The 22790-nt window shown below is 39.6% G+C and overlaps 2 protein-coding genes across 8 annotated transcripts in view; both read left to right on the forward strand.

Annotated features, from left to right (window-relative positions):
- The window catches only part of hrh1 (histamine receptor H1), a 7140-nt gene extending 2737 nt beyond the window's left edge, over positions 1-4403 (forward strand). The window contains exon 2 of the mRNA XM_082155110.1: positions 1559-4403. Coding sequence (XP_082011236.1) covers positions 1600-3210 — 1611 coding nt within the window. The 5' untranslated portion in view covers positions 1559-1599 and the 3' untranslated portion in view covers positions 3211-4403. The remainder of the gene's footprint in view (positions 1-1558) is intronic.
- Positions 4404-8570: 4167 nt separating this feature from the next.
- atg7 (ATG7 autophagy related 7 homolog) overlaps positions 8571-22790 on the forward strand; it is a 114573-nt gene continuing 100353 nt past the window's right edge. For 3 of the 7 annotated variants that reach the window (XM_082156422.1, XM_082156423.1, XM_082156424.1), the window contains exons 1-6: positions 8571-9154; positions 9991-10171; positions 14409-14463; positions 17663-17780; positions 20543-20620; positions 20702-20818. In XM_082156422.1, the coding sequence (XP_082012548.1) occupies positions 10018-10171; positions 14409-14463; positions 17663-17780; positions 20543-20620; positions 20702-20818 (522 nt within the window). In that variant the 5' untranslated portion in view covers positions 8571-9154; positions 9991-10017. The remainder of the gene's footprint in view (positions 9155-9990; positions 10172-14408; positions 14464-17662; positions 17781-20542; positions 20621-20701; positions 20819-22790) is intronic. The other 4 variants (XM_082156425.1, XM_082156426.1, XM_082156427.1 and 1 more) reach the window with 2 other exon arrangements.

Genomic DNA, 22790 nt, shown 5'->3' on the forward strand with positions numbered 1-22790 from the left:
AAATTGACTTCCATGGTAGGAAAAAAAAAATAGTAATGGGGTCCATCATTTCTGGTTTCCAACTTTCTTCAAAATATCTTCTTTTGTGTTCAGCAGAAGAAAGAAATTCACACAGGTTTGAAACAAGTCGAGGGTGAGAAAATGATGACAGAATTTAAATTTTTAAGTGAACTATTCCTTTAAGGGAGAAAACGCACCAGGATCTGAAACAAATCTCCAGATGAGATTAAGGCTATGTTTACACGGAAACGATCTGAAGAGAAAACGCAAAAGTGGTGTTGCGTTATCACTTTTTATTCTTTGTTTAGACGAGCGTTATGGGGGGAAATCTGCGTGCATATGGTGACGCAAAAGTGTGTGAAATTCAATGTAGTATGCACTCCAGGCGGCTAGGTGGCACTGCCACACAACAACACCAAGTCCACGTGCCTGCGTACAACCTAGCAGTCTAGCAGACTTTTGCGTTTTTACTCTTTAGACGGGAACACGACGGTGGACCGTTTTCAAGATTTCCACTCTGGAGGGTGGTTTCACTTTTTTGCATTTTTAAGCCCCAAAAACGCTGTTGCCGTCTAAACGAAAGGCACATCTGATAAAATATTTTTACTTTTTCACCCGCGAGCATTCTCGTGTAAACAGGGCCTGAAACTCCCCTAAGAAAAACATAGGCCTAGTTCAAGGAACCCAGACAGCAACATTGTGTCGGCACAGATCCGGCCCACATCTGGTAGGTGTGGATGTGGGCCGGATCTGGGCCGACACTCTGGGCCTGTTTACACCTGGTCATTTCATGCGTGATCGTATAGCTATTTGATTTGTTAAAACGGTTGCGTTTACACTTGCCCTCATAAAAGTGCCTCCGCAAAACGGATATAAATCCGATCTTCAATTCCCGCGCTATATGCAGATTTAACGGACTTCACGTCAGCGAAAGCAACAGATATGAGCTGCATTTTATTGATCATCAGCTAATCTCAAGATCAAATACCGCAAAAGGAGAGCGCATCAACAGCACTGTAAGTTCATAGTGTCACTGCGTTTAATGAAGATGATTGTGTTTTGAACATCTGCGACTTGCTCTGTTTTATTTGCGGTCTGCGTGTTGGCTGAAGAGATACACAGATTCATCTGCGGCGATGCGCGTTGCGGTAGCGCCGTAATATTTAGCGCTCTCACACTTTTATTTTCTAACATTTTGGAAGGAGTAAAATGTACATATGTGGTTTCAACAACCAGATGCATTTACACTACTGTAGTTTCGTCAGACCAACTCCTGATGTGGTTTGAGCGATGGGATTTAAATCTGTCTCGAATGCGTTTCGGAGGGCGTTTACACCTGTTTTTTTTTTCATGATCGGATAGCTATCCGTTCTGAGTAAACACATGAAGTGACCAGGTGTAAACAGGCCCTGTGTTGCTGTCAGGGGAAAGTTCTTTGAGGAACCAAGAATGTGAAATCGCTGTGAAAACCCCCTTTCGGAAACCTTTATTGTTAAGAGTGTGCGCACAATAATTCAATGCACTACTTTGATGCATTCTCTTTGATTTTGTTTTCCAGAAACTCCCATTTGGATATGAATTTTAAAACCCAAAGGGACTATGTGCTTTCTCACAACTTTGACGTCATGTGACACGTCGGACTGCCCAATGGAGGCCACTACGATACTCACCGCCACGAACAGCCAAGTCAAGCGAATCCTTCACGAACCTCCCGAGCCCAATGTCACGACTCTCACCAACACGTCTGTCCCGTTCCACCATCACATGAACAATGCGGTGCTGGGGATCTTCCTCGGGACACTGTCCCTCCTGACGGTCATCATGAACCTGCTGGTCCTGTTCGCCGTGAGAAAGGAACGAACTTTACACACGGTTGGGAATCTCTACATCGTCAGCCTGTCGATAGCAGACCTTATAGTCGGGGCCACAGTCATGCCTTTGAATCTGGTGTACCTTCTTGAGGACGAGTGGAAGCTTGGTCACGTTATTTGCCAGTTCTGGTTAGTCATGGATTATGTTGCGAGCACGGCGTCCATTTTCAGTTTGTTCATCCTCTGCTTGGACAGATACCGATCCGTACGACACCCGTTACAGTATCTGAAGTACCGGACACGAGGGAGAGCAACACTGTTGATTTGCAGTGCGTGGCTTCTCTCAATGACTTGGATCGTTCCTATCCTCGGCTGGCGGATGTTTGCCCGGGTCGATCGGAAACCTGAACTGGAGAACCAGTGCGACACGGACTTTCGCTTAGTGACGTGGTTTAAAGTTCTGACCGCCATTCTTAACTTCTACATCCCTTCGTTTCTAATGCTTCTGTTCTACTCGCAGATTTTCATCGCGGTCCGGGATCATTACAGGGAGTGGGAGAACTTTGCCGGTCCCATGGTGAAAACCGAAGCGGATGACACACTGGCGAACGGACTTCAGTTAAAGTTAACCAAAGCCTCGGAGGGAGAGAATCAGGCATATTCTCAAAACGAGGGTCTTCTGGATCAATACAGTCTTGAACAGCCGAGAGACAATAAGGAAGACAACCCTGATTCCTTGTCCGAGACGAAGAGGAAGAGTTGCTACAAGAAGAAACCGATGTTCAGACTTTCGAAACGCATTAGAAAGAGCGAATTTCAAGACCCTGAAAGTTCCTTTCAAATCGATAATGATGGGGAAACGATCGCCGAATGCCCGCCATCTTTATCTCTCGCCTTTCTGCAACCGGAGAACAGCACCGAAACCTTCATAAATGTGAATGACTGCAATGTGCTAGTGCCAAACTCCGTGGGGAACATCAGTGAAGGTGAGCAGACGGTGGATACTCACAGTTATACTCATAACACGCCTCCATCCCCACCGTCACCGTGGGCCGAGAACAACCCGCCGCTAAACGCCAACGATTCGCTCCCCGCGAAACAAACATGGCAGAAGTTCTGCGAACAGTCCAAGCAAAGCATCCATAGCATGCGGATCCGGAAGGAGCGTAAAGCCGCCCGGCAACTGGGCTTCATCATCGGTGTGTTTATGGTGTGTTGGATCCCGTACTTCATCACGTTCATGGTCATGGCCTTGTGCGAGACCTGTGTGCATCACGACCTTCATATGTTCACCATTTGGCTCGGGTACATCAACTCCACTCTCAATCCCTTCATATACCCACTGTGCAATGAAAACTTCAAAAGGGTGTTCAAAAAGATTTTTTATATTGATAGATAAGGAGATCTGATCCATTTGTGACATGTTTGTACATCGGTTGTTCTGCCGTGCTTGTGATCTTCTCAGTAATTTCGTTGGTAACACTTTACAATAGGGTTCATTAGTTAACTAACATGAACTAACAATGAGCAATACATTTGTTACTGTATTTGTTAATCTTTGTTAACGTTAGTTAATAAAAATCCAGCTGTTCATTGTTCATTCATGTTAGTTCACAGTGCATTAACTAATGTTAACAAGATTTTAATAAAGTATTGGTAAATGTTGAAATTAACATACACAAAGATTAATAAATGCTGTATAAGTGCAGTTCATTATTAGTTCATGCTAACTAATGTAGTTAACTAATGAACATTATTGTAAAGTGTTACCATTTTGTTATTTATTGCTGAGTGTCAGCTTGACACGTCTGCAATCTGCATCAGATTACATTAAAAACATATTCAACACAGTGTTTTGAAACTGGTTGTATTGAAGCACCTATGTTGCTCATTAAAACAACCATTTCTATATCAGTGTCAGTGTTTCTGAACGCCTGAAACGCCTCCAGTGTAGTCTTGAGTTTCTCCCTCATTTGAATAATTCATGCGCAGAATAAAGGGTTGGGGCCTGGTTGAGTTAGTTAGTAGTGTGTAAAACTGGAGGTTATGGTAAGGGGCGGGACATTTCCCAAACACACTGGAAGCGCTCGACCAATCACAACACAGTGTGCTTTTCAGAAGGAGGGGCTTCATAGAGACAGGAAGTAAACAGAGCGTTACTGACAGACTGGGAAGAGAGGAGCCGCAACAATGGAGAATATGAGGAAAATAATCAACATTCAAGCGGGAAAACCTGTTCTAGTAGAGCCTGAAACAACATTAAGACTTCATGAAAGGACATAATAGGACACCTTTAATGTAGAATATTGTCTGGAAATGCCCTGACATTAATTATGTTGAAGTAGCATGTGCAGTGCATACATATATAACAGGGAGTTTAATTAAATCTAGTTTGGTCAGGCGCTGACGCACAATATCCTCACAGAGCTGGGAAATACTGTACAGGTGAAATTCCATAATGAAGTCTGTTGGGAATGGCGTGCGACTAAAGGATGGTCTATGTTATGTATACTATATCCACAAATTTGCCTGTATTCATGGAACTCCTGGTTGATTTACAGTGCAATGCATTTCAACTCATCTTTGTTTTAATAAAAATAAAAAAAGTACTTAAATGATGGACAGAGTGATGATTTAAACAAAACTGCAACATCTAATGTAACTCATTATTTGATTAAACTGCAAAATGTGAAGACAAACCCTTTTAATACCTTTTTTTAGACATGTATGCCTCTGGTTGATGAACAATGTAAGACGGTCACGTGAAACTGCCTCTATATCACATACAAAACATGTGATGATGAAATGGACTACAAAGGCTTCAAGTTATGGGAAAGCAATTATCCTATTCATAATACGTGCATATAATAAGTGCAGTGCTTAGTCTCTTTCATATTTCATTTTTTTCTAACAGTTCGTATTGCCAGTCCTCAATTAGGGCCTGTCACTTTCTGTTAAACCTCGTGATTGGTTGAACAAAAATGCCAGTCTTTCCATAAAAATCTTTTCTTTAGAGTAGAATGTCTTCTATTTCCAATATTGCGGATCTTTATTGTGAGAAATGCTGCATTCATCTCTCGTGGCAGTGAGGTCTGTGTAGGAGTGTACATGGGAAATGAGGTCCATTAGACATATAATGCAATTTAATTCCTATCAACTGAACCTATTAAGCTTATTAAGTCCGTCACTGTTTCTGCTAAACGTCAAAAGCAGAGGACAAACGGTGCTAAAATATACTCACAGTGTGTATAATACTGAAAAATCATGATCATCTGACTAATAAAATCATTTACATTTCATTATTCTTAATTTTTTATAATTTACATTTTGTTATTCTTCCAGTTATTTCCCTATAACGGCTAATGAACCTGAATCTGATTGAATCTATACATTCACAGAAAACAGCTTACTTCCCCGTTGAACAATAAGGCGGACAACCTTTAAACTTCACCCTGAAATCTGAGATGGACAGACAGTCATTCAACTTTTACAAATCGTTAAAATAGTGGAAACAAAAATCAAGAAGTGTGTACAGTGATGTACAGATATTGGATGCCAAACCATTTAAAATTAAACATTTCCATTATTATTATATAGTGTATAGTATTATGAATTATTATGAATGATTCATTAAAAAGTCTTATTTGATCTGCAAGGTTATTGTCTTTTTTTAAGTGCGACTTTACTGGATAGATGAACTTGTGTTTATACATTATTAACATACTTTATATCTTGTGGTAAAGACTGCTTTATTGAAATATTGTGAAACATTTCCAGTCGAGAAATTACTTTAAATGTGAACATGCACAATGTTTAAGAATGATAAACTTCACACTGACAGTTTCATATTGGTATCATTTCTTTGTGATCCCACATTCCTGGATGATTGTCTTCCATTGCAAATGCATTACACTAAAAGTGATTTGAATTTCTGGCTTCACATCTCGTTTAGATTAGCCTAGGAGTTAATAATCACAGCCCGATGAACTCTACAGAAGCTGGACGCTGCTCGACTCCACTGAGACTGAAGCCTGGAAGCTTGTCTCTGCCACGCAATAAGAAAAAGGTCATTTTGACATTTTTCTTGCAGTTGTGAGATATAGCTAAGATTTAAACTCAAAAAGTAAAACTTGTAAGACGTAAACTCAAAATGTAAAAATAAAATAAAAAATTGCACTACATAAACTCACAATTCTGAGGGGGAAAGAAATCTGAATTGCGAGATGTAAACCCAGAATCCAGAAAAAAAGACAAAATTGCACTATATTATCTCATTGAAAAAAAAAAATTTCTGAATTGCAAGATGTCAACTCAAAATCCTTATATCTGAGGAAAGCTTGTTCAGTAAGTGTGTCAGTATATCTGAGGAAAGCTTGTTCAGTAAGTGTGTCAGTATATCTGAGGAAAGCTTGTTCAGTAAGTGTGTCAGTATATCTGAGGAAAGCTTGTTCAGTAAGTGTGTCAGTATATCTGAGGAAAGCTTGTTCAGTGTGTCAGTATATCGGAGGAAAGCTTGTTCAGTGTGTCAGTATATCTGAGGAAAGCTTGTTCAGTGTGTCAGTATATCTGAGGAAAGCTTGTTCAGTGTGTCAGTATATCTGAGGAAAGCTTGTTCAGTAAGTGTGTGTCAGTATATCTGAGGAAAGCTTGTTCAGTGTGTCAGTATATCGGAGGAAAGCTTGTTCAGTAAGTGTGTGTCAGTATATCGGAGGAAAGCTTGTTCAGTGTGTCAGTATATCTGAGGAAAGCTTGTTCAGTGTGTCAGTATATCGGAGGAAAGCTTGTTCAGTGTGTCAGTATATCTGAGGAAAGCTTGTTCAGTAAGAGTGTCAGTATATCGGAGGAAAGCTTGTTCAGTGTGTCAGTATATCTGAGGAAAGCTTGTTCAGTAAGAGTGTCAGTATATCTGAGGAAAGCTTGTTCAGTGTGTCAGTATATCGGAGGAAAGCTTGTTCAGTAAGTGTGTGTCAGTATATCGGAGGAAAGCTTGTTCAGTGTGTCAGTATATCTGAGGAAAGCTTGTTCAGTGTGTCAGTATATCGGAGGAAAGCTTGTTCAGTGTGTCAGTATATCTGAGGAAAGCTTGTTCAGTGTGTCAGTATATCGGAGGAAAGCTTGTTCAGTGTGTCAGTATATCTGAGGAAAGCTTGTTCAGTAAGTGAGTCAGTATATCTGAGGAAAGCTTGTTCAGTGTGTCAGTATATCGGAGGAAAGCTTGTTCAGTGTGTCAGTATATCGGAGGAAAGCTTGTTCAGTGTGTCAGTATATCTGAGGAAAGCTTGTTCAGTGTGTCAGTATATCTGAGGAAAGCTTGTTCAGTGTGTCAGTATATCTGAGGAAAGCTTGTTCAGTGTGTCAGTATATCTGAGGAAAGCTTGTTCAGTGTGTCAGTATATCTGAGGAAAGCTTGTTCAGTGTGTCAGTATATCGGAGGAAAGCTTGTTCAGTGTGTCAGTATATCGGAGGAAAGCTTGTTCAGTGTGTCAGTATATCTGAGGAAAGCTTGTTCAGTGTGTCAGTATATCGGAGGAAAGCTTGTTCAGTGTGTCAGTATATCGGAGGAAAGCTTGTTCAGTGTGTCAGTATATCGGAGGAAAGCTTGTTCAGTGTGTCAGTATATCGGAGGAAAGCTTGTTCAGTGTGTCAGTATATCTGAGGAAAGCTTGTTCAGTGTGTCAGTATATCGGAGGAAAGCTTGTTCAGTGTGTCAGTATATCTGAGGAAAGCTTGTTCAGTGTGTCAGTATATCTGAGGAAAGCTTGTTCAGTAAGTGTGTCAGTATATCTGAGGAAAGCTTGTTCAGTAAGTGTGTGTCAGTATATCTGAGGAAAGCTTGTTCAGTAAGTGTGTCAGTATATCTGAGGAAAGCTTGTTCAGTAAGTGTGTCAGTATATCTGAGGAAAGCTTGTTCAGTAAGTGTGTCAGTATATCTGAGGAAAGCTTGTTCAGTGTGTCAGTATATCTGAGGAAAGCTTGTTCAGTAAGTGTGTGTCAGTATATCTGAGGAAAGCTTGTTCAGTAAGAGTGTCAGTATATCGGAGGAAAGCTTGTTCAGTAAGAGTGTCAGTATATCGGAGGAAAGCTTGTTCAGTAAGTGTGTGTCAGTATATCGGAGGAAAGCTTGTTCAGTGTGTCAGTATATCTGAGGAAAGCTTGTTCAGTAAGTGTGTGTCAGTATATCTGAGGAAAGCTTGTTCAGTAAGTGTGTCATTATATCTGAGGAAAGCTTGTTCAGTGTGTCAGTATATCTGAGGAAAGCTTGTTCAATGTGTCAGTATATCGGAGGAAAGCTTGTTCAGTAAGTGTGTGTCAGTATATCTGAGGAAAGCTTGTTCAGTAAGAGTGTCAGTATATCGGAGGAAAGCTTGTTCAGTAAGAGTGTCAGTATATCGGAGGAAAGCTTGTTCAGTAAGTGTGTCAGTATATCTGAGGAAAGCTTGTTCAGTGTGTCAGTATATCTGAGGAAAGCTTGTTCAGTAAGTGTGTGTCAGTATATCTGAGGAAAGCTTGTTCAGTAAGTGTGTGTATATCTGAGGAAAGCTTGTTCAGTAAGTGTGTGTCAGTATATCTGAGGAAAGCTTGTTCAGTAAGTGTGTCAGTAGATCTGAGGAAAGCTTGTTCAGTAAGTGTGTCAGTATATCTGAGGAAAGCTTGTTCAGTAAGTGTGTGTCAGTATATCTGAGGAAAGCTTGTTCAGTAAGTGTGTGTATATCTGAGGAAAGCTTGTTCAGTAAGTGTGTGTCAGTATATCTGAGGCATCAGCTGGTTTTTCTGGCTCGTTCACTGATCGTCTGCTGTGCACATGACAAACCAGCTCATTCACCTTTCATAGGGTTAACAATGAAAAGGAACAGCGTTTATAAGTTTCTGTCCGTGTTTTCTTGTCTACTTGTCTGTGTTTTCCTTTTGTTTTGGGGTTTTGTCTTTTATTCGATGGTTTTGGCACCATAAGACTCTTTTTGGACACTCTCCTTAAGAGGTTTGTCGGTCATCTAAACCGTGTAAGCAGCTGGTAACGTTATTCGCCAACATTTTCTCATTGTTTATGAATGCGGGATAATATGACGCTTTAAAACATTTAGCTAGCAGAAAAGCGTGTCTGCTAACCTGTTCTTCGGTTAAACACTGAGCATTGTTTTAAAGATGTCAAAATGTTGAAGATAAAGCATTTCAAGGTCGTTACACCAGCGAAAGCTGCACCACGTATTTAATGCTGTCGATTTGCGTATTATTAAATAAACGTTAAGCATTTGTAAGCTCTTTAGCAATACCAAAACAAACCAACTGCGCATGCGTGTGGGATGACCGTGGTCACATGACATCAACCAGGAAGTGTTTGTCTGGTAAGTGATGTTTCCATGCTATGTATTTGTTGCTGCTTTGACTCTGTGTTTATCATTTACATGACAATGATTGTCACAGATCATATATGTCAAATATCGTGCTTTTTACTGCAGTCTGTTAAAACAAACAAACACACACTGAAAGAGACGCAATGCTTTTTAACGAAGCAGACAGTATTTACCAACATTACAATCCTAAAGAACGCAGATTTTACTTTTATTATGTTGACAAGTTGTATAGACGTGTTGTCAGATTAGTACAACATTAAATGTCTTATTAATATAGAAAGACAAGCCCGTTGAAGTGGGAAAAAGGGAACTACTTTTTCAATACTTCCACATTTCGAATCTAACAGGAATTTAAATGTGTTATTATAAGAAAATAATATCAGGCTAAGAGAATTGAGGATTATATTTTAAGAGTATATTTTACTTTATTTTATTGTATTTTATTTTGATGTATCCAATATATATTCTTGTCATGCTATCACTGTACATTAGAATGTCCCCCTGTATAGTTCATAATTTTATCCCTTAAAACTCATCTGTGATCACCAAAATATTAAAACGTTTAAAATGTTTAGTGAAAAACGTTCACTGCAGTTTTAAGGAGAAAATACTCAGCAATGGTGTCGACTTATGAATTTACACATGGTTTGTCTTAAAGCATATTAAAAACACCACATAGACACATAAACAACATTAAAAGCTGGATTTTCACAGGGGGACTTTTGTTTTATTATAATATATATATATATATATATTTAAAATCAGGGCAGAATACTTGTATGTGCATTATTCAGTCTCATTTTTCTGTGTCTTGTCTCTTATGGCAGTGTGTGAAGAATCAAACATCAGTCCTGATGGCAGCTGGATCTACGGCCGCCCCGAAACTGCAGTTTTCCCCGTTCTCCAGCGCCCTGGAGGCCGGATTCTGGCATCAACTCACCCAGAAGAAACTCAACGACTACCACTTAGATGAAAGTCCCAAAAACATCAAAGGCTATTACTATAACGGTGAGTGTGGGAGGTTTCGCTGGTCTTTTCTTCTCTATTGTGTCGTATATCCGAGTGAAACGCTCCCAGAACAAGAACAGATGTGGGCGGGGCTTGATTGTGTCTGTGGGGAATTGATTGGATGGTTGTGGTTTGCTATTGGCTGATCTCATGTGAGTGACAGGTTAAATCCCCGCCCACATCATCAGAGAAGAGAAGAGATGCTGCAAGAGGAACTTATTCTGATTCAACATTATGAGGGAACATGCATTTAAAGTCCCCCTGTGGTGAAAATCCAGCTTTTATTGGTGTTTATATGTCTGTTTTTAACATGTTTTAACGGGCATATTGCAGGTTAGAGCCCCCAGTGAGTCAATGTATAGAAAAATAATGTAGGAACTAGATTGTCTTTAAATATATACTTATAAATACGCTATTAAGGCTTCCGGAGTCGCTTTGGTGAGAATTTTACTTCTGCTTCTGAAAAAGGTCAAACTGGAAGTGACGTAACGGGAGTGAGTGCGGCCAATTTAAACAATACGAAAGCAATGGATCGCAATGAGAGTTCAGACGCTGAGGAAGTTGTTAATGTTTACTCGTATGACGGACCTCAGCCACATAATTATGAGCCTGATATGCAGCCAGGAGAGCTTCCACTTAAACGAAAGTCAATCTGAAGTATATGAGCGCTAATGGCCAGGAGTTCACATCTCCGAAAGCGATTAAAATCGCTTATGAGGTCTAAACCACTGCATTCTCGCCTAAAAAAACTCCATTATGTGGCACAATAACGGTAGTACTTGAAAAAATACAGTGGGTTTTCGTTTTCACCTCCACCATTGATGCTTTCTGTGAGAAATGCTGCCAGTGTAGATCCGGCAGAAACACGCGGAGTGATACACACTGTGAGACGGTTTCCGTGTGATATGCTAGATAAGACTCTCAGCCAATCAGAGTCGAGAACCAGAACTAACTGCTGTATAAAAAATAATAAATAATGTTTACGGTGAAATAGGTGTTTTGTTTTAGTAATAATGTTGAAACCTTTCTCATAATCCAATTTCAAATTTAAAGTCCCCCTGAGGTGAAGATCCAGCTTTTAATGTTGTTTATGTGTCTATGTGGTGTTTTTAATCTGCTTTAAGACAAACCATGTGTAAGTTCATAAGTCGACAGCATTGCTGAGTATTTCCTCCTTAAAACTGCAGTGAACCAAAGACAGTCTCAAACACACGCTTTGAAATCGCTGGTGTTTCTGACGTCACAAACTACCTTGTAACCAATCAGATCAACGTGTGATCGTCAACCAGTGGATCTCTGAGCTGAGTGAGTGAGTGGAGGCGGGGCTCATTTGCATATTCATTGAACCGCGCATACTAAATGAGGCGAGCGTGTCGAGTTACAGTCAAGATATTTTAAGGCATTTTTTTTTTAAGGGAAAAACATTTAAATATGTCATTTTGATGATCAAAGATGAGTTTTAAGGGATGAAATTGTTGACCACAGGGGGACTTTAAAACAATAATGATGTGCACTGATAAATCATTTTTAATAAACACTGCAATATTCCATATAATAACGAGAACTGTCAATGTTGATTTCATGGTGACCTTACTGATGTAAGGAATACAGTTTCTGGGTCCAAGCTTATTAAAACTCGGTTTACACTACAGTCTCTCACAGCGGCGCAGAAATAAACATTTGAAAGATTCATAAAAGATGAGTCACTGTCTGGCCGTCTGAGATTTTGGTATGGAGTTAAAGGTTAGGATGATGATATATTGTGGTTTTATTACAGCACACAGTGAGTGTGTATTAGCAGCGTTTGCTGTTTGTTTCTGGCATCTGAAAGAGTGTTTGGACTCGGAAACAAGCAGTTTATTCCTGAATACATCAGCTGTGTTCAAGATGGAGCGATAGTGTGGTTTTGATAAATGCAGAAGGTCATTCCTAGCCTGGTTAAAACCAGACCATTCTCAGTAGTAACTGAGTTATGGTCTGGCAAAGCTTCATTAATAACTCATTTCCAAAGGGGCGTCACCAACGGACGTCGCTCAAATGCCTCTGGGCACAAGTGGATAGACCTAAAACCAATCAGAGCGATCGTCATGTGTAAAGCCATATGCTGCGTCCCAATTCGCCTAAGTTACACTACGCCATAAAAGTATGTACTCTTTTTGTGAAGAAATGGTATTTACTTTTGAATGTGTAGCAAAAAAGTAGGCAAGCTTTGGGACATACTACTTCGTCATCTTTATCGGACGGATCTGTCGCGTGCGTCCTGTCACATAAACTGCCCTGTCAATCATCTCGTCACAGTTAAAATCCTCTATTAAATCTAATTTCATTTCCTACCGTTTCGGAGAGAAATGTAGCAGCACGTTCATCTGCCAGTGGGTCTTTCATGGAGACTGTCCTCATGTGTTTGCAATTTTAATATAATTATGCATTTAAAAGTTGCTGCGCCTGGCCTGCGCAATTGGATAGACCTAAAACCAATCAGAGCGATTGTCATCGTGTAAAGCCCGCCCCAACGTTTCTGATTGGTGCCGCGATTTCGAGGGATTAGAAATGGGCTTGAATGAGCTCTTTGCCAGACTACTGTAGAGCAAATCGAAATTTGCCGGAAGTTGTCTGGGTTTTCCCAGGCTAGGTCATTCAGGGATTAGAGCTGCACGATTCTGGATAATTTGAGAATCACAATTTTTTGTGTGATTCTGAACTAAACAAAACAACGTAATTTACTAAATGTTCTGATAAAATGCTAATTGTCTATTTAAAGTCTATTTAAAACATTTAGTCTATTTAAGTCCTTTTAAAACATTTAATTTATTTGAATTCTTTTTTTAATCAGTTTGAATGAATGATTTAATGACTCACAGGGCCCTATCTTGCACCCAGCGCAATTGACTTTGTACAGCGACGCATGTATCATTCCTATTTTGCACCTGACGCACAGCGGACTTTTCCCTCCACAGACGCACGTCGGTAAATTAGGGAATGAACTTGCGCTCCCGGGGGCGGTTCAGGGAAAAGAGGAGGCGTGTTCCGGCGCAGATGTTCCCTGATGCTATTTTGCAGTTTCAGAAAACAATTCCGCCACAGACCAGGAGAAACCTCGTCTAAAGTCAGTGGCGCGTTATTCAGAGGCTATTTTAAGAGCGCATGCTTGGCCATAATGTAGCGTGTGCACAACACACACACACTTTGCTTCTCTCATCTACACAGACACAGCAGTTCTCATTTTTGCAAACCATACATTATTACAAGGAAAAATATTCCACACGAGGGAAATCATTGTGGTGTCCATGAAGATGTAATAAAATAGGCATAAATCTAGCTTACACATTTACCCAAATTATTATCCGCCTGTTTAACCGAAGCTAATCTGGGTGTGTTTCTCCATCCCCAATGTCACTTCTCTGTGTTTTACGGCCCTGACGAGAACGTCGGTCTCCTCGGCTGTGAACCGCTCCTGGCGTGCGTCTGGCAAATCCGCCGTTATAATAGCAATCCGCCATGGAACAAGCGCGCCTGCTCTTAAAGGGAATGTGAGATAACGCTCTGATTGGTTTATTTCACTTTATGCCCAAACCACACCTATGAATAATGAAGCTACTTCAGACCAACACATTTTAGATTTGCGTCATTTATCCCGCCGGTATAATAGCAACAGCGCCCGAGATCCGCCCACAAAGTTACTTGCGTTTCGCGTTTCATACTTGCGTTTCAGATCGTTAAAATAGGGCCTATAAAGACTTCACTTGTTTCATTACTGGATGAATCCGCGTGAACGAATCTCTTGAATGAATGATTCAACGACAATAAAAATGTTATCAGTCACTTGTCGCCACCTACTGGTGTAACGATGTAATTGTTATTTACTCTATTTTGATCTCTGCCGTAGACATCAGTATTTATAACTGAACTTAGCATGCATAAAAAACATGTACATTTTGCACACAATCTACATGCTGAACACCGCAGGAATATTAATAGAATAGTAGTGTGCTATTCTGAACACCTTTGTGTTTCACTTCCACTTCCTAAACAACCAATATGGCATTTCCTCTTGGATTTCTACTGACACATCATGCAAAAGTGTTGAATTACAGTTGCCGTAGCAATGCTGTGTCACAGATGATTCATTTATTCATTCCACAGCCGAAAGTGACTGAGAGTACGTAATGCACCTTTAAGCAGTGATATAATGCAGATGTTTTGTGATATAATGCAGATGTTTTGTGATATATTGCAGGGGATCCTGATGGCTTGCCGACACGCTTGACACTGGAGTTCAGCGCATTTGAAGCGTAAGTTTTGCGTATTAAAAGCATGTAATGTAGTTGGTTATTCTCAAAGCCTTGGATAATGGCTCCAATATCACGTCTGTTACTTGTGAAATTAGTTATTTTTTCTTGCCAATTAAATCCTTAAGGATTGTTTCAGTAGGATTAATTTAACATTTATAATGGGTGAGTAATTGCACAGGCAGCGCCGAAGTCTGGCAAAGCTGACCTCATATAACCGTCTGAATCCCTCTTTTTCTCAGTATATATATATATATTGAGAAAAGAGGGATTAATAATATATAATATTAATAATATTATCATTTATAATAAATACTGCAACATTCCATATAATAACGAGAACTGTCAATTTTGATTTCATGGTGACTTACTGATGTAAGGAATACAGTTTCTGGGTCCAAGCTTATTTAAAAAGATTTACCCATGTGACTGATTTTATGGTCCAGGGTCATGTGACCCTGGACCATAAAATCAGTCACATGGGTACATTTTTTGAAATTGAGATTTATACATCATATGAATAAATAAGCTTTCCATTGATGTATGGTTTGTTAGGATAGAACAATATTTGGCCGATACAACTATTGAAAATCTGAAATCTGAGGATGCAAAAAAATCGAAACATTGAGAAAATCTCCTTTAAAGTTGTGCATTACTGTTGGCGATTGTGCTGCATTCACTCACACAAATACATGTTTGATATATTAACGGTAGGAAATTTACTAAATATCTTCATGGAACATGATCTTTACTTAATATCCTCATGATTTTTGGCATAAATGAAAAATCGATCATTTTGACCCGTACAATGTATTGTTGGATATTGCCACAAATATACCCGTGCGACATGTGACTGGTGACGTGATCCAGGGTCACATATTAGTGCTGTCAAATAGATTAATCGTCCATCCATCCATCCATCTTCTTCCGCTTATCCGGGGCCGGGTCGCGGGGGCAACAGTCTAAGCAGGGATGCCCAGACTTCCCTCTCCCTAGACACTTCCTCCAGCTCTTCCGGGGGGACACCGAGGCGTTCCCAGGCCAGCCGGGAGACATAGTCCCTCCAGCGTGTCCTAGGTCTTCCCCGGGGTCTCCTCCCGGTGGGACATGCCCGGAACACCTTCCCGGGAAGGCGTCCAGGAGGCATCCGGAAAAGATGCCCGAGCCACCTCAGCTGGCCCCTCTCGATGTGGAGGAGCAGCGGCTCTACTCTGAGCTCCTCCCGAGTGACCGAGCTTCTCACCCTATCTCTAAGGGATCGCCCAGCCACCCTGCGGAGAAAGCTCATTTCGGCCGCCTGTATCCGGGATCTTGTCCTTTCGGTCATAACCCACAGCTCATGACCATAGGTGAGAGTAGGAACGTAGATTGACCGGTAAATCGAGAGCTTCGCCTTACGGCTCAGCTCCTTCTTCACCACGACAGGCCGGTACAGGGACCGCATTACTGCAGAAGCTGCACCGATCCGTCTGTCAATCTCCCGTTCCATCCTTCCCTCACTCGTGAACAAGACACCCAGATACTTGAACTCCTCCACTTGAGGCAGGAACTCTCCACCAACCTGAAGCGGGCAAACCACCCTTTTCCGACTGAGAACCATGGCCTCGGATTTGGAGGTGCTGATTCTCATCCCAGCCGCTTCACACTCGGCTGCAAACCGTCCCAGTGCATGCTGGAGGTCCTGGTCTGATGGGGCCAACACGACAACATCATCCGCAAAGAGCAGAGATGAAATTGTGTGGTCCCCAAACCTGACCCCCTCCGGCCCCTGGCTGCGCCTAGAAATTCTGTCCATAAAAGTTATGAACAGAACCGGCGACAAAGGTCAGTCCTGCCAGAGTCCAACATGCACCGGGAACAAGTCTGACTTACTGCCGGCAATGCGAACCAAGCTCCTGCTCCGGTCGTACAGGGACCGGATAGCCCTTAGCAAAGGGCCCCGAACCCCATACTCCCAGAGCACCCTCCACAAGATGCCGCGAGGGACACAGTCGAATGCCTTCTCCAAATCCACAAAGCACATGTGGATTGGTTGGGCAAACTCCCATGAACCCTCCAGCACCCTGTAGAGGGTATAGAGCTGGTCCAGTGTTCCACGACCAGGACGAAAACCACACTGTTCCTCCTGAATCCGAGGTTCTACTATCGGCCGGATTCTCCTCTCCAGTACCCTGGAATAGACTTTCCCGGGGAGGCTGAGCCCTTCGTGATAATCGTGATTAATCATATCTAACATAAAAGTTTGTGTTTACATAATATATGTGTGTGTACATATATTATTATATTTATTATATTATATTATACAGTATACACACACACACACACACACACACACACAGAGAAATATATATATATATATATATATATATATATATATATATATATATATATATATATATATAAAAGCTACAATGAATATTTCTATAAAGAAGTCTCTTCAACTCTTTTATGTTCAAGACAGCATTTAAAAAAAACACAAAAAAAACTGTAATATTGTGAAATATTATTATAATTCAAAGTAACTGTTTTCTTTGTGAATATATAGTTAAATGTAATTTATTCCTGTGATGCAAATCTGAATCTCTAGCTTTATTTCTCTAATATTCTGATTCGCTGCTTAAAATCACAGGAATAAATTATATTTTAAAATATATTACAATAAAAAATGATTATTTGGACTTGTAATAATATTTCACAATATTACTGTATTTTTGATCATATAAACGCAGCCTTGATGAGCAGAAGAGACTTTGAGACATAAGTGACTTTAATTTTTCTAATATTACTATATAAGTTAATTTGATTTAAAATAAGGTTCCATATCATTTAGCTACTTTAGTTCACATGATCTAACAATAAACAATACTTCTACAGCATTTATTAATTTGAGGTAATGTTAATTTCAACAGTTATTGATGCATGTTAACAACTTGATGCTTATGGTGCAACCCCCCAAAAAACATATGATATGTGATATTTATGAATTGATAAATATCATTATTAAATATTAATACAAACAACAATACTTTTTGAACAATATGATTTTTAAAGTTTTTCAAAACAAAATGAATATAACAAATGAGGGCTGCAAATAGTATATATTACTTGTTCCACTTATAATGATAAGAGTACTGAATATTGCATATAGTGTATGTAATTAACCCAAAAGCATATAATGCAGTGTATGACTGTTGTGTTTCAGTGATGGACCCACTCCTGCTCGCTGCTGTCCGGCTCCGGGAACGCTCTACAACACCAACACACTGGAAGCCTTCAGATCCACGGATAAGAAAGCGCTCCTGGATAAAGCAGCCGATGAGGTGGAGCGGCTCATAATTAATTATGTCTGCTGATAGTGTGTGTTTTATTTGTGCTCGCTAAACTAATTATTCACTTTCTTTTGACTGCGGATCTGGATGCTGAACATCCTTCTTCAGCATTTGATAAATGACTGTCATCTTCTTAATACAATTGCGTTTGCCGCCCGCGTTCTTATATACACGCTAATAATAGCAGTGGCCAGTTAGCGCTGAGCTTTGCTAATAAAGCCCGGTCTGTAATAATACAGATGTTTATGTTCTGGAAAAAATTATCAATGACTCAATTTTTAATTCTGTGCTCAAAAGTTATACAATTGTTTAGTGAATTTGTGTTTCACAGTGTAAATGCACAACATTTCGTACTATTGTATGTGCATAAAGCTGGGGTTTTCAGATGGGAAATGTTCAGGGAAAAACAGTGTAAAAATGTTTTAAATAAATAAAAAATAGATTAAAATCATTAAAAAAATTGATTAAAATCATTAAAAAATAGGATTAAAATCAATAAAAAATACAATAAAATGCTAATTAAAATGATATAAATACAAGATATAAATGAATACAATAAATTGAAAACAAATATTAGAATATAATAAGCATTTGATATTAATAAATGAAGAAAATTTATTTTAAAAATAGATTAAAATGAATTGTAAAAGTTCAATTAAAAATAAATTGATTAAAATGAATAATAAAAATTGGATTAACATAAACAAATTAATAAAGTACAGTACTATAGTGAGTAGAAGAAAAACGTAATAATTCAAAACTCAATTTTGTATTATTATTATTATTATTTCTATGACAGTAACAGTAACAGCCATAAATTGTAAAAACGAATGCATTGTAAAATAAATAAAAATTCATAAGTATATATTATTTTACCTTATGCTACAGTAGGGGAAAATACAATACTTTTGTTCTAATTTCTTCACTTGCAAGCATTTTATTTTGGCGGAAAACTACAGTTTCTGTGAAAACGTCTCATTACAAATCTAGTGAAATGCTGCAATCATATTCCCACAAAAATTATGCAAATGTAAAAATAATGCGTAATGGTTCCAGTTTCGTTCCCATATGCACGCTGAGCTCACGGCTCGTGCAGAGATGAGGTCACTGCATTCACTCACTGAGTGAACTGAGACGCGTAAAGCACCGGATCACGAGCTGATCGTGTGAGAGTTCACTCTCAAACACGCAGCGCAAACAGACTATACACTTATATAATTAAATCACAGTAATTTTGCTGTATAATTAGTAGGGCTGAACGATTAATTGCATTTGCGATAATATCGCGATATGATGAAATGCGATTTTTTAAACCGCAAAGCTGCGATTATAGTCTGGTCACGTGACACGCGAGAGTAAACCAGTCTGATTTACAGATGAAGCATCAACTTGGCACGCGACATATACTATTTTTTACAGTCTATGGACACATATAGACCTGGCTACAGGAAATAACAGTTTATGTTTAATTTATGTTATATTGTGTTATAGATTCTCTCCAACGATTCTGTATTGTATATGTCTGAGCTTAGTTTTAAACACAGACGTGTACGACGCGCGTGCTTTATAAACAACCGTATTCTGCTTGCTTCTAATTCCTCTGTCTCTCACACACACACACACACACGACACCACTCGAACCTTACGAGAAATAATCTTTAATAAAGTTCGGAAAAGTTGAAGCGAGTTACAAGGACATTCAGGCTTCATTGCGCAAGATATGAGATACGCGCGGTCTGCGTGATGTTACTTCAGTAAGTTAGTGCGCGGTCTCGCCCGCCGGTATTTTACTAACAAATGTTCTACGAAGGCATCATATGTCTTGGAATGCAGTTGGCTTATATATTAAAAATATGAAAATCACCGACAGAAGCTGCTTTCAATTTCAAATACTCACGTGCGTTTTGCGAAGAGCATTTGAGCATGCGGCTGTGAGCGAGTCTACGTGGTTAAATGTACGTTTACATCTCAAAATGCTTTTATGACGCGAATTTACCGGTAATGTGACACAGTCAGTTATTAAACAAACAGGACAAACCACATCTTATAATTTCAAAAGAGATGAACACGTTCAGACAGCCTACTCTTAAATACTGAAAGCACTCTTTGTTTATTGCTTGTAATATTTTTTTCCCTCTTTGTTATTTGTTTTGAAGCTATATTTGTTAAAATTATTAACATGTAATTGCATTAATTTAGTTTTTTAATGTGTAATTATTATAAGTATGCCTAATTATAATTATGTAATTAAATATTTTAAGTTTTATTAATAAGATCAATTAAAGAAAAAAAATGTATCGGCTCATGAGGTGCCTAAAGATTCCCTTCCCTATTTTACAATGATTTATTGCTTGTTTTTGTTGAAAAATAGAAAAGATAAAGAGCTTAAAAAATAATCGCATATTAAATCGCAATCGCAATATTGGTAAAAAAAATCGCAATTAGATTATTTTCCAAAATCGTCCAGCCCTAATAATTAGGGCATAAAGCCATATCGTGCTTTCGATTTTAGATCGTATGACAGATACTTTGCTAAAGCAAATGAAAGCAAACAATGTTAGAAACTTTTTATGTTATTATGAGAAGTTTTAAAATATTTTCTCTTCATTATGAACCTGGAGGCACAGTGAGAATGATCATATATGGGGGTCTGTTGCATCTACTAGATTGAGAACCCCTTGCATAAACTACATTAGAAATTATTTCTGGTAATGTCAGCTTAATAAATACTAACAATGTTGTCGTCTTCACAGATTTGGAGCGCTATTCAGTCGGGCGCTGCGCTGGACGACTCCTCAATCCTAAACAAATTCATCCTCTTGACATTTGCGGTTTGTATGCCAACACTGTCCCTATAAATGAATGGCCTGTCATTTTTCATTTGTGTCTGACCGGTCTTTTTGTTGATCCAGGATCTGAAGAAATATCATTTCTATTATTGGTTCTGCTTCCCTGCCCTTTGCTTTCTGGAGGGGGTCCAGCTGGTGCAGGAGCCGCTGTCGTTAGAGAAGAGTTTCTCAGACAGACAGGTGCGATGACAACCATGAGAACACACACTACTGACGAGGACGTTTTGTGTGAAGGATAATGAGTCATTAGTGTAGTCAGTGCATTATGGAAAGCATGTGCTGATTAGAATTTGTAATGCAATGTTGATTATTTGAATGCATAATATCATATAGGCCCCAAGACACCTGATGTATTTAGAAATCTATTTAGCCTTTTTCATATTTTCCTCATATTCTCCATTGTTGCGGCTCCTCTCTTCCCAGTCTGTCAGTAACGCTCTGTTTACTTCCTGTCTCTATGAAGCCCCTCCTTCTGAAAAGCACACTGTGCTCTGATTGGTCAGCTGGATCAGTGTGTTGTGATTGGTCGAGCGCTTCGAGTGTGTTTGGGAAATGTCCCGCCCCTTACCATAACCGCCAGTTTAACACACTACTAACTAACTCAACCAGGCCCCGCCCCTTTATTCTGCGTATGAATTATTATAATGAGGAATATTGTGACGTGTTTTTATAAATATTTTCCATCCAAACATAAAATGGGTGAAAATGTTTTCGATTTGTATCCCATTTCCTGCATTGACATACATTTAGGGACTATGGTGATACAAAATAATTAATAATAATAATTTTGAAAATAATTAAGTTGATTATAATGATAAATTCTGCCAAAAAGGATAGTAGGCCACTAAACTATGTATAAGAAAAAGATTTTTTACATTTTTATGGTTTAATAGATCGTCAAGACTTGAGAGAATCATTTTATAAAGTCAAAAATGTTCACTATAAATTTTTTGTGTGTAAATAAAATTTCAATAAAGTGAGACTCAATTTCCACTGTAAAGAAGAAACAACATAAAGACGGTATATTTTAAATAATTGTTTAATGGCATATTTTTATCACTGATATTAATATAGCTACTGATGTCTCAATGAAAATTATTTTTCCCCAAAATTTTAAACATTTATTAGGCTTCAAAAAATATAACAACTTTTAATTGAAGTGAACTTTAAACAATCCTCACTTAAACCCATAATAAATGTCATATTAATCCTGTGTAACAGGTATGACATAAACAGAAATTGAATAAGGTTATCAAATAGTCCGCACTGCATAAATTATAAATGACATATAGATGAATCCTTATTAAAGCTGCAAATGTTCTTTAGTCAAGACTCAAGAGCAGTGAGTGATGTGCTCTGTTCCCTTTGTTCTTTGGTTAACTTTACTGACAGAGAATTAGTGGCTGCTGTCACTTTAAGACCAGCCACTGCTGACAGGATCTCAGCGTCTCAATCTCTCACTATTTACTTTCATTTAAGATTTTATTTAAGACTGTTCTTGTGAGGATACTCGACAAAACGGACATTTGGGCATAAATGTGTGTTATTGTTCGTTCAAGCGTGAAAGAGAACTCGCTCGTCTTTCTGTGCGTCGTGTGGCCTCAGTGTGCAGTGTGAGAGGGGGAGTGGCCTCAGTGTGCAGTGTGAGAGGGGGAGTGGCCTCAGTGTGCAGTGTGAGAGGGGGAGTGGCCTCAGTGTGCAGTGTGAGAGGGGGAGTGGCCTCAGTGTCAGTGTGAGAGGGGGAGTGGCCTCAGTGTGCAGTGTGAGAGGGGGAGTGGCCTCAGTGTGCAGTGTGAGAAGGGGAGTGGCCTCAGTGTGCAGTGTGAGAGGGGTAGTGGCCTCAGTGTCAGTGTGAGAGGGGGAGTGGCCTCAGTGTGCAGTGTGAGAGGGGGAGTGGCCTCAGTGTGCAGTGTGAGAGGGGGAGTGGCCTCAGTGTCAGTGTGAGAGGGGGAGTGGCCTCAGTGTGCAGTGTGAGAGGGGGAGTGGCCTCAGTGTCAGTGTGAGAGGGGGAGTGGCCTCAGTGTGCAGTGTGAGAGGGGGAGTGGCCTCAGTGTGCAGTGTGAGAGGGGGAGTGGCCTCAGTGTCAGTGTCAGAGGGGGTGTGGCCTCAGTGTGCGGCGTGAGAGGGGGAGTGGCCTCAGTGTGTGTGTGAT

This window comes from Leuciscus leuciscus (assembly GCF_965113295.1).
Source record: "Leuciscus leuciscus genome assembly, chromosome: 23".
Taxonomy (NCBI): domain Eukaryota; kingdom Metazoa; phylum Chordata; class Actinopteri; order Cypriniformes; family Leuciscidae; genus Leuciscus; species Leuciscus leuciscus.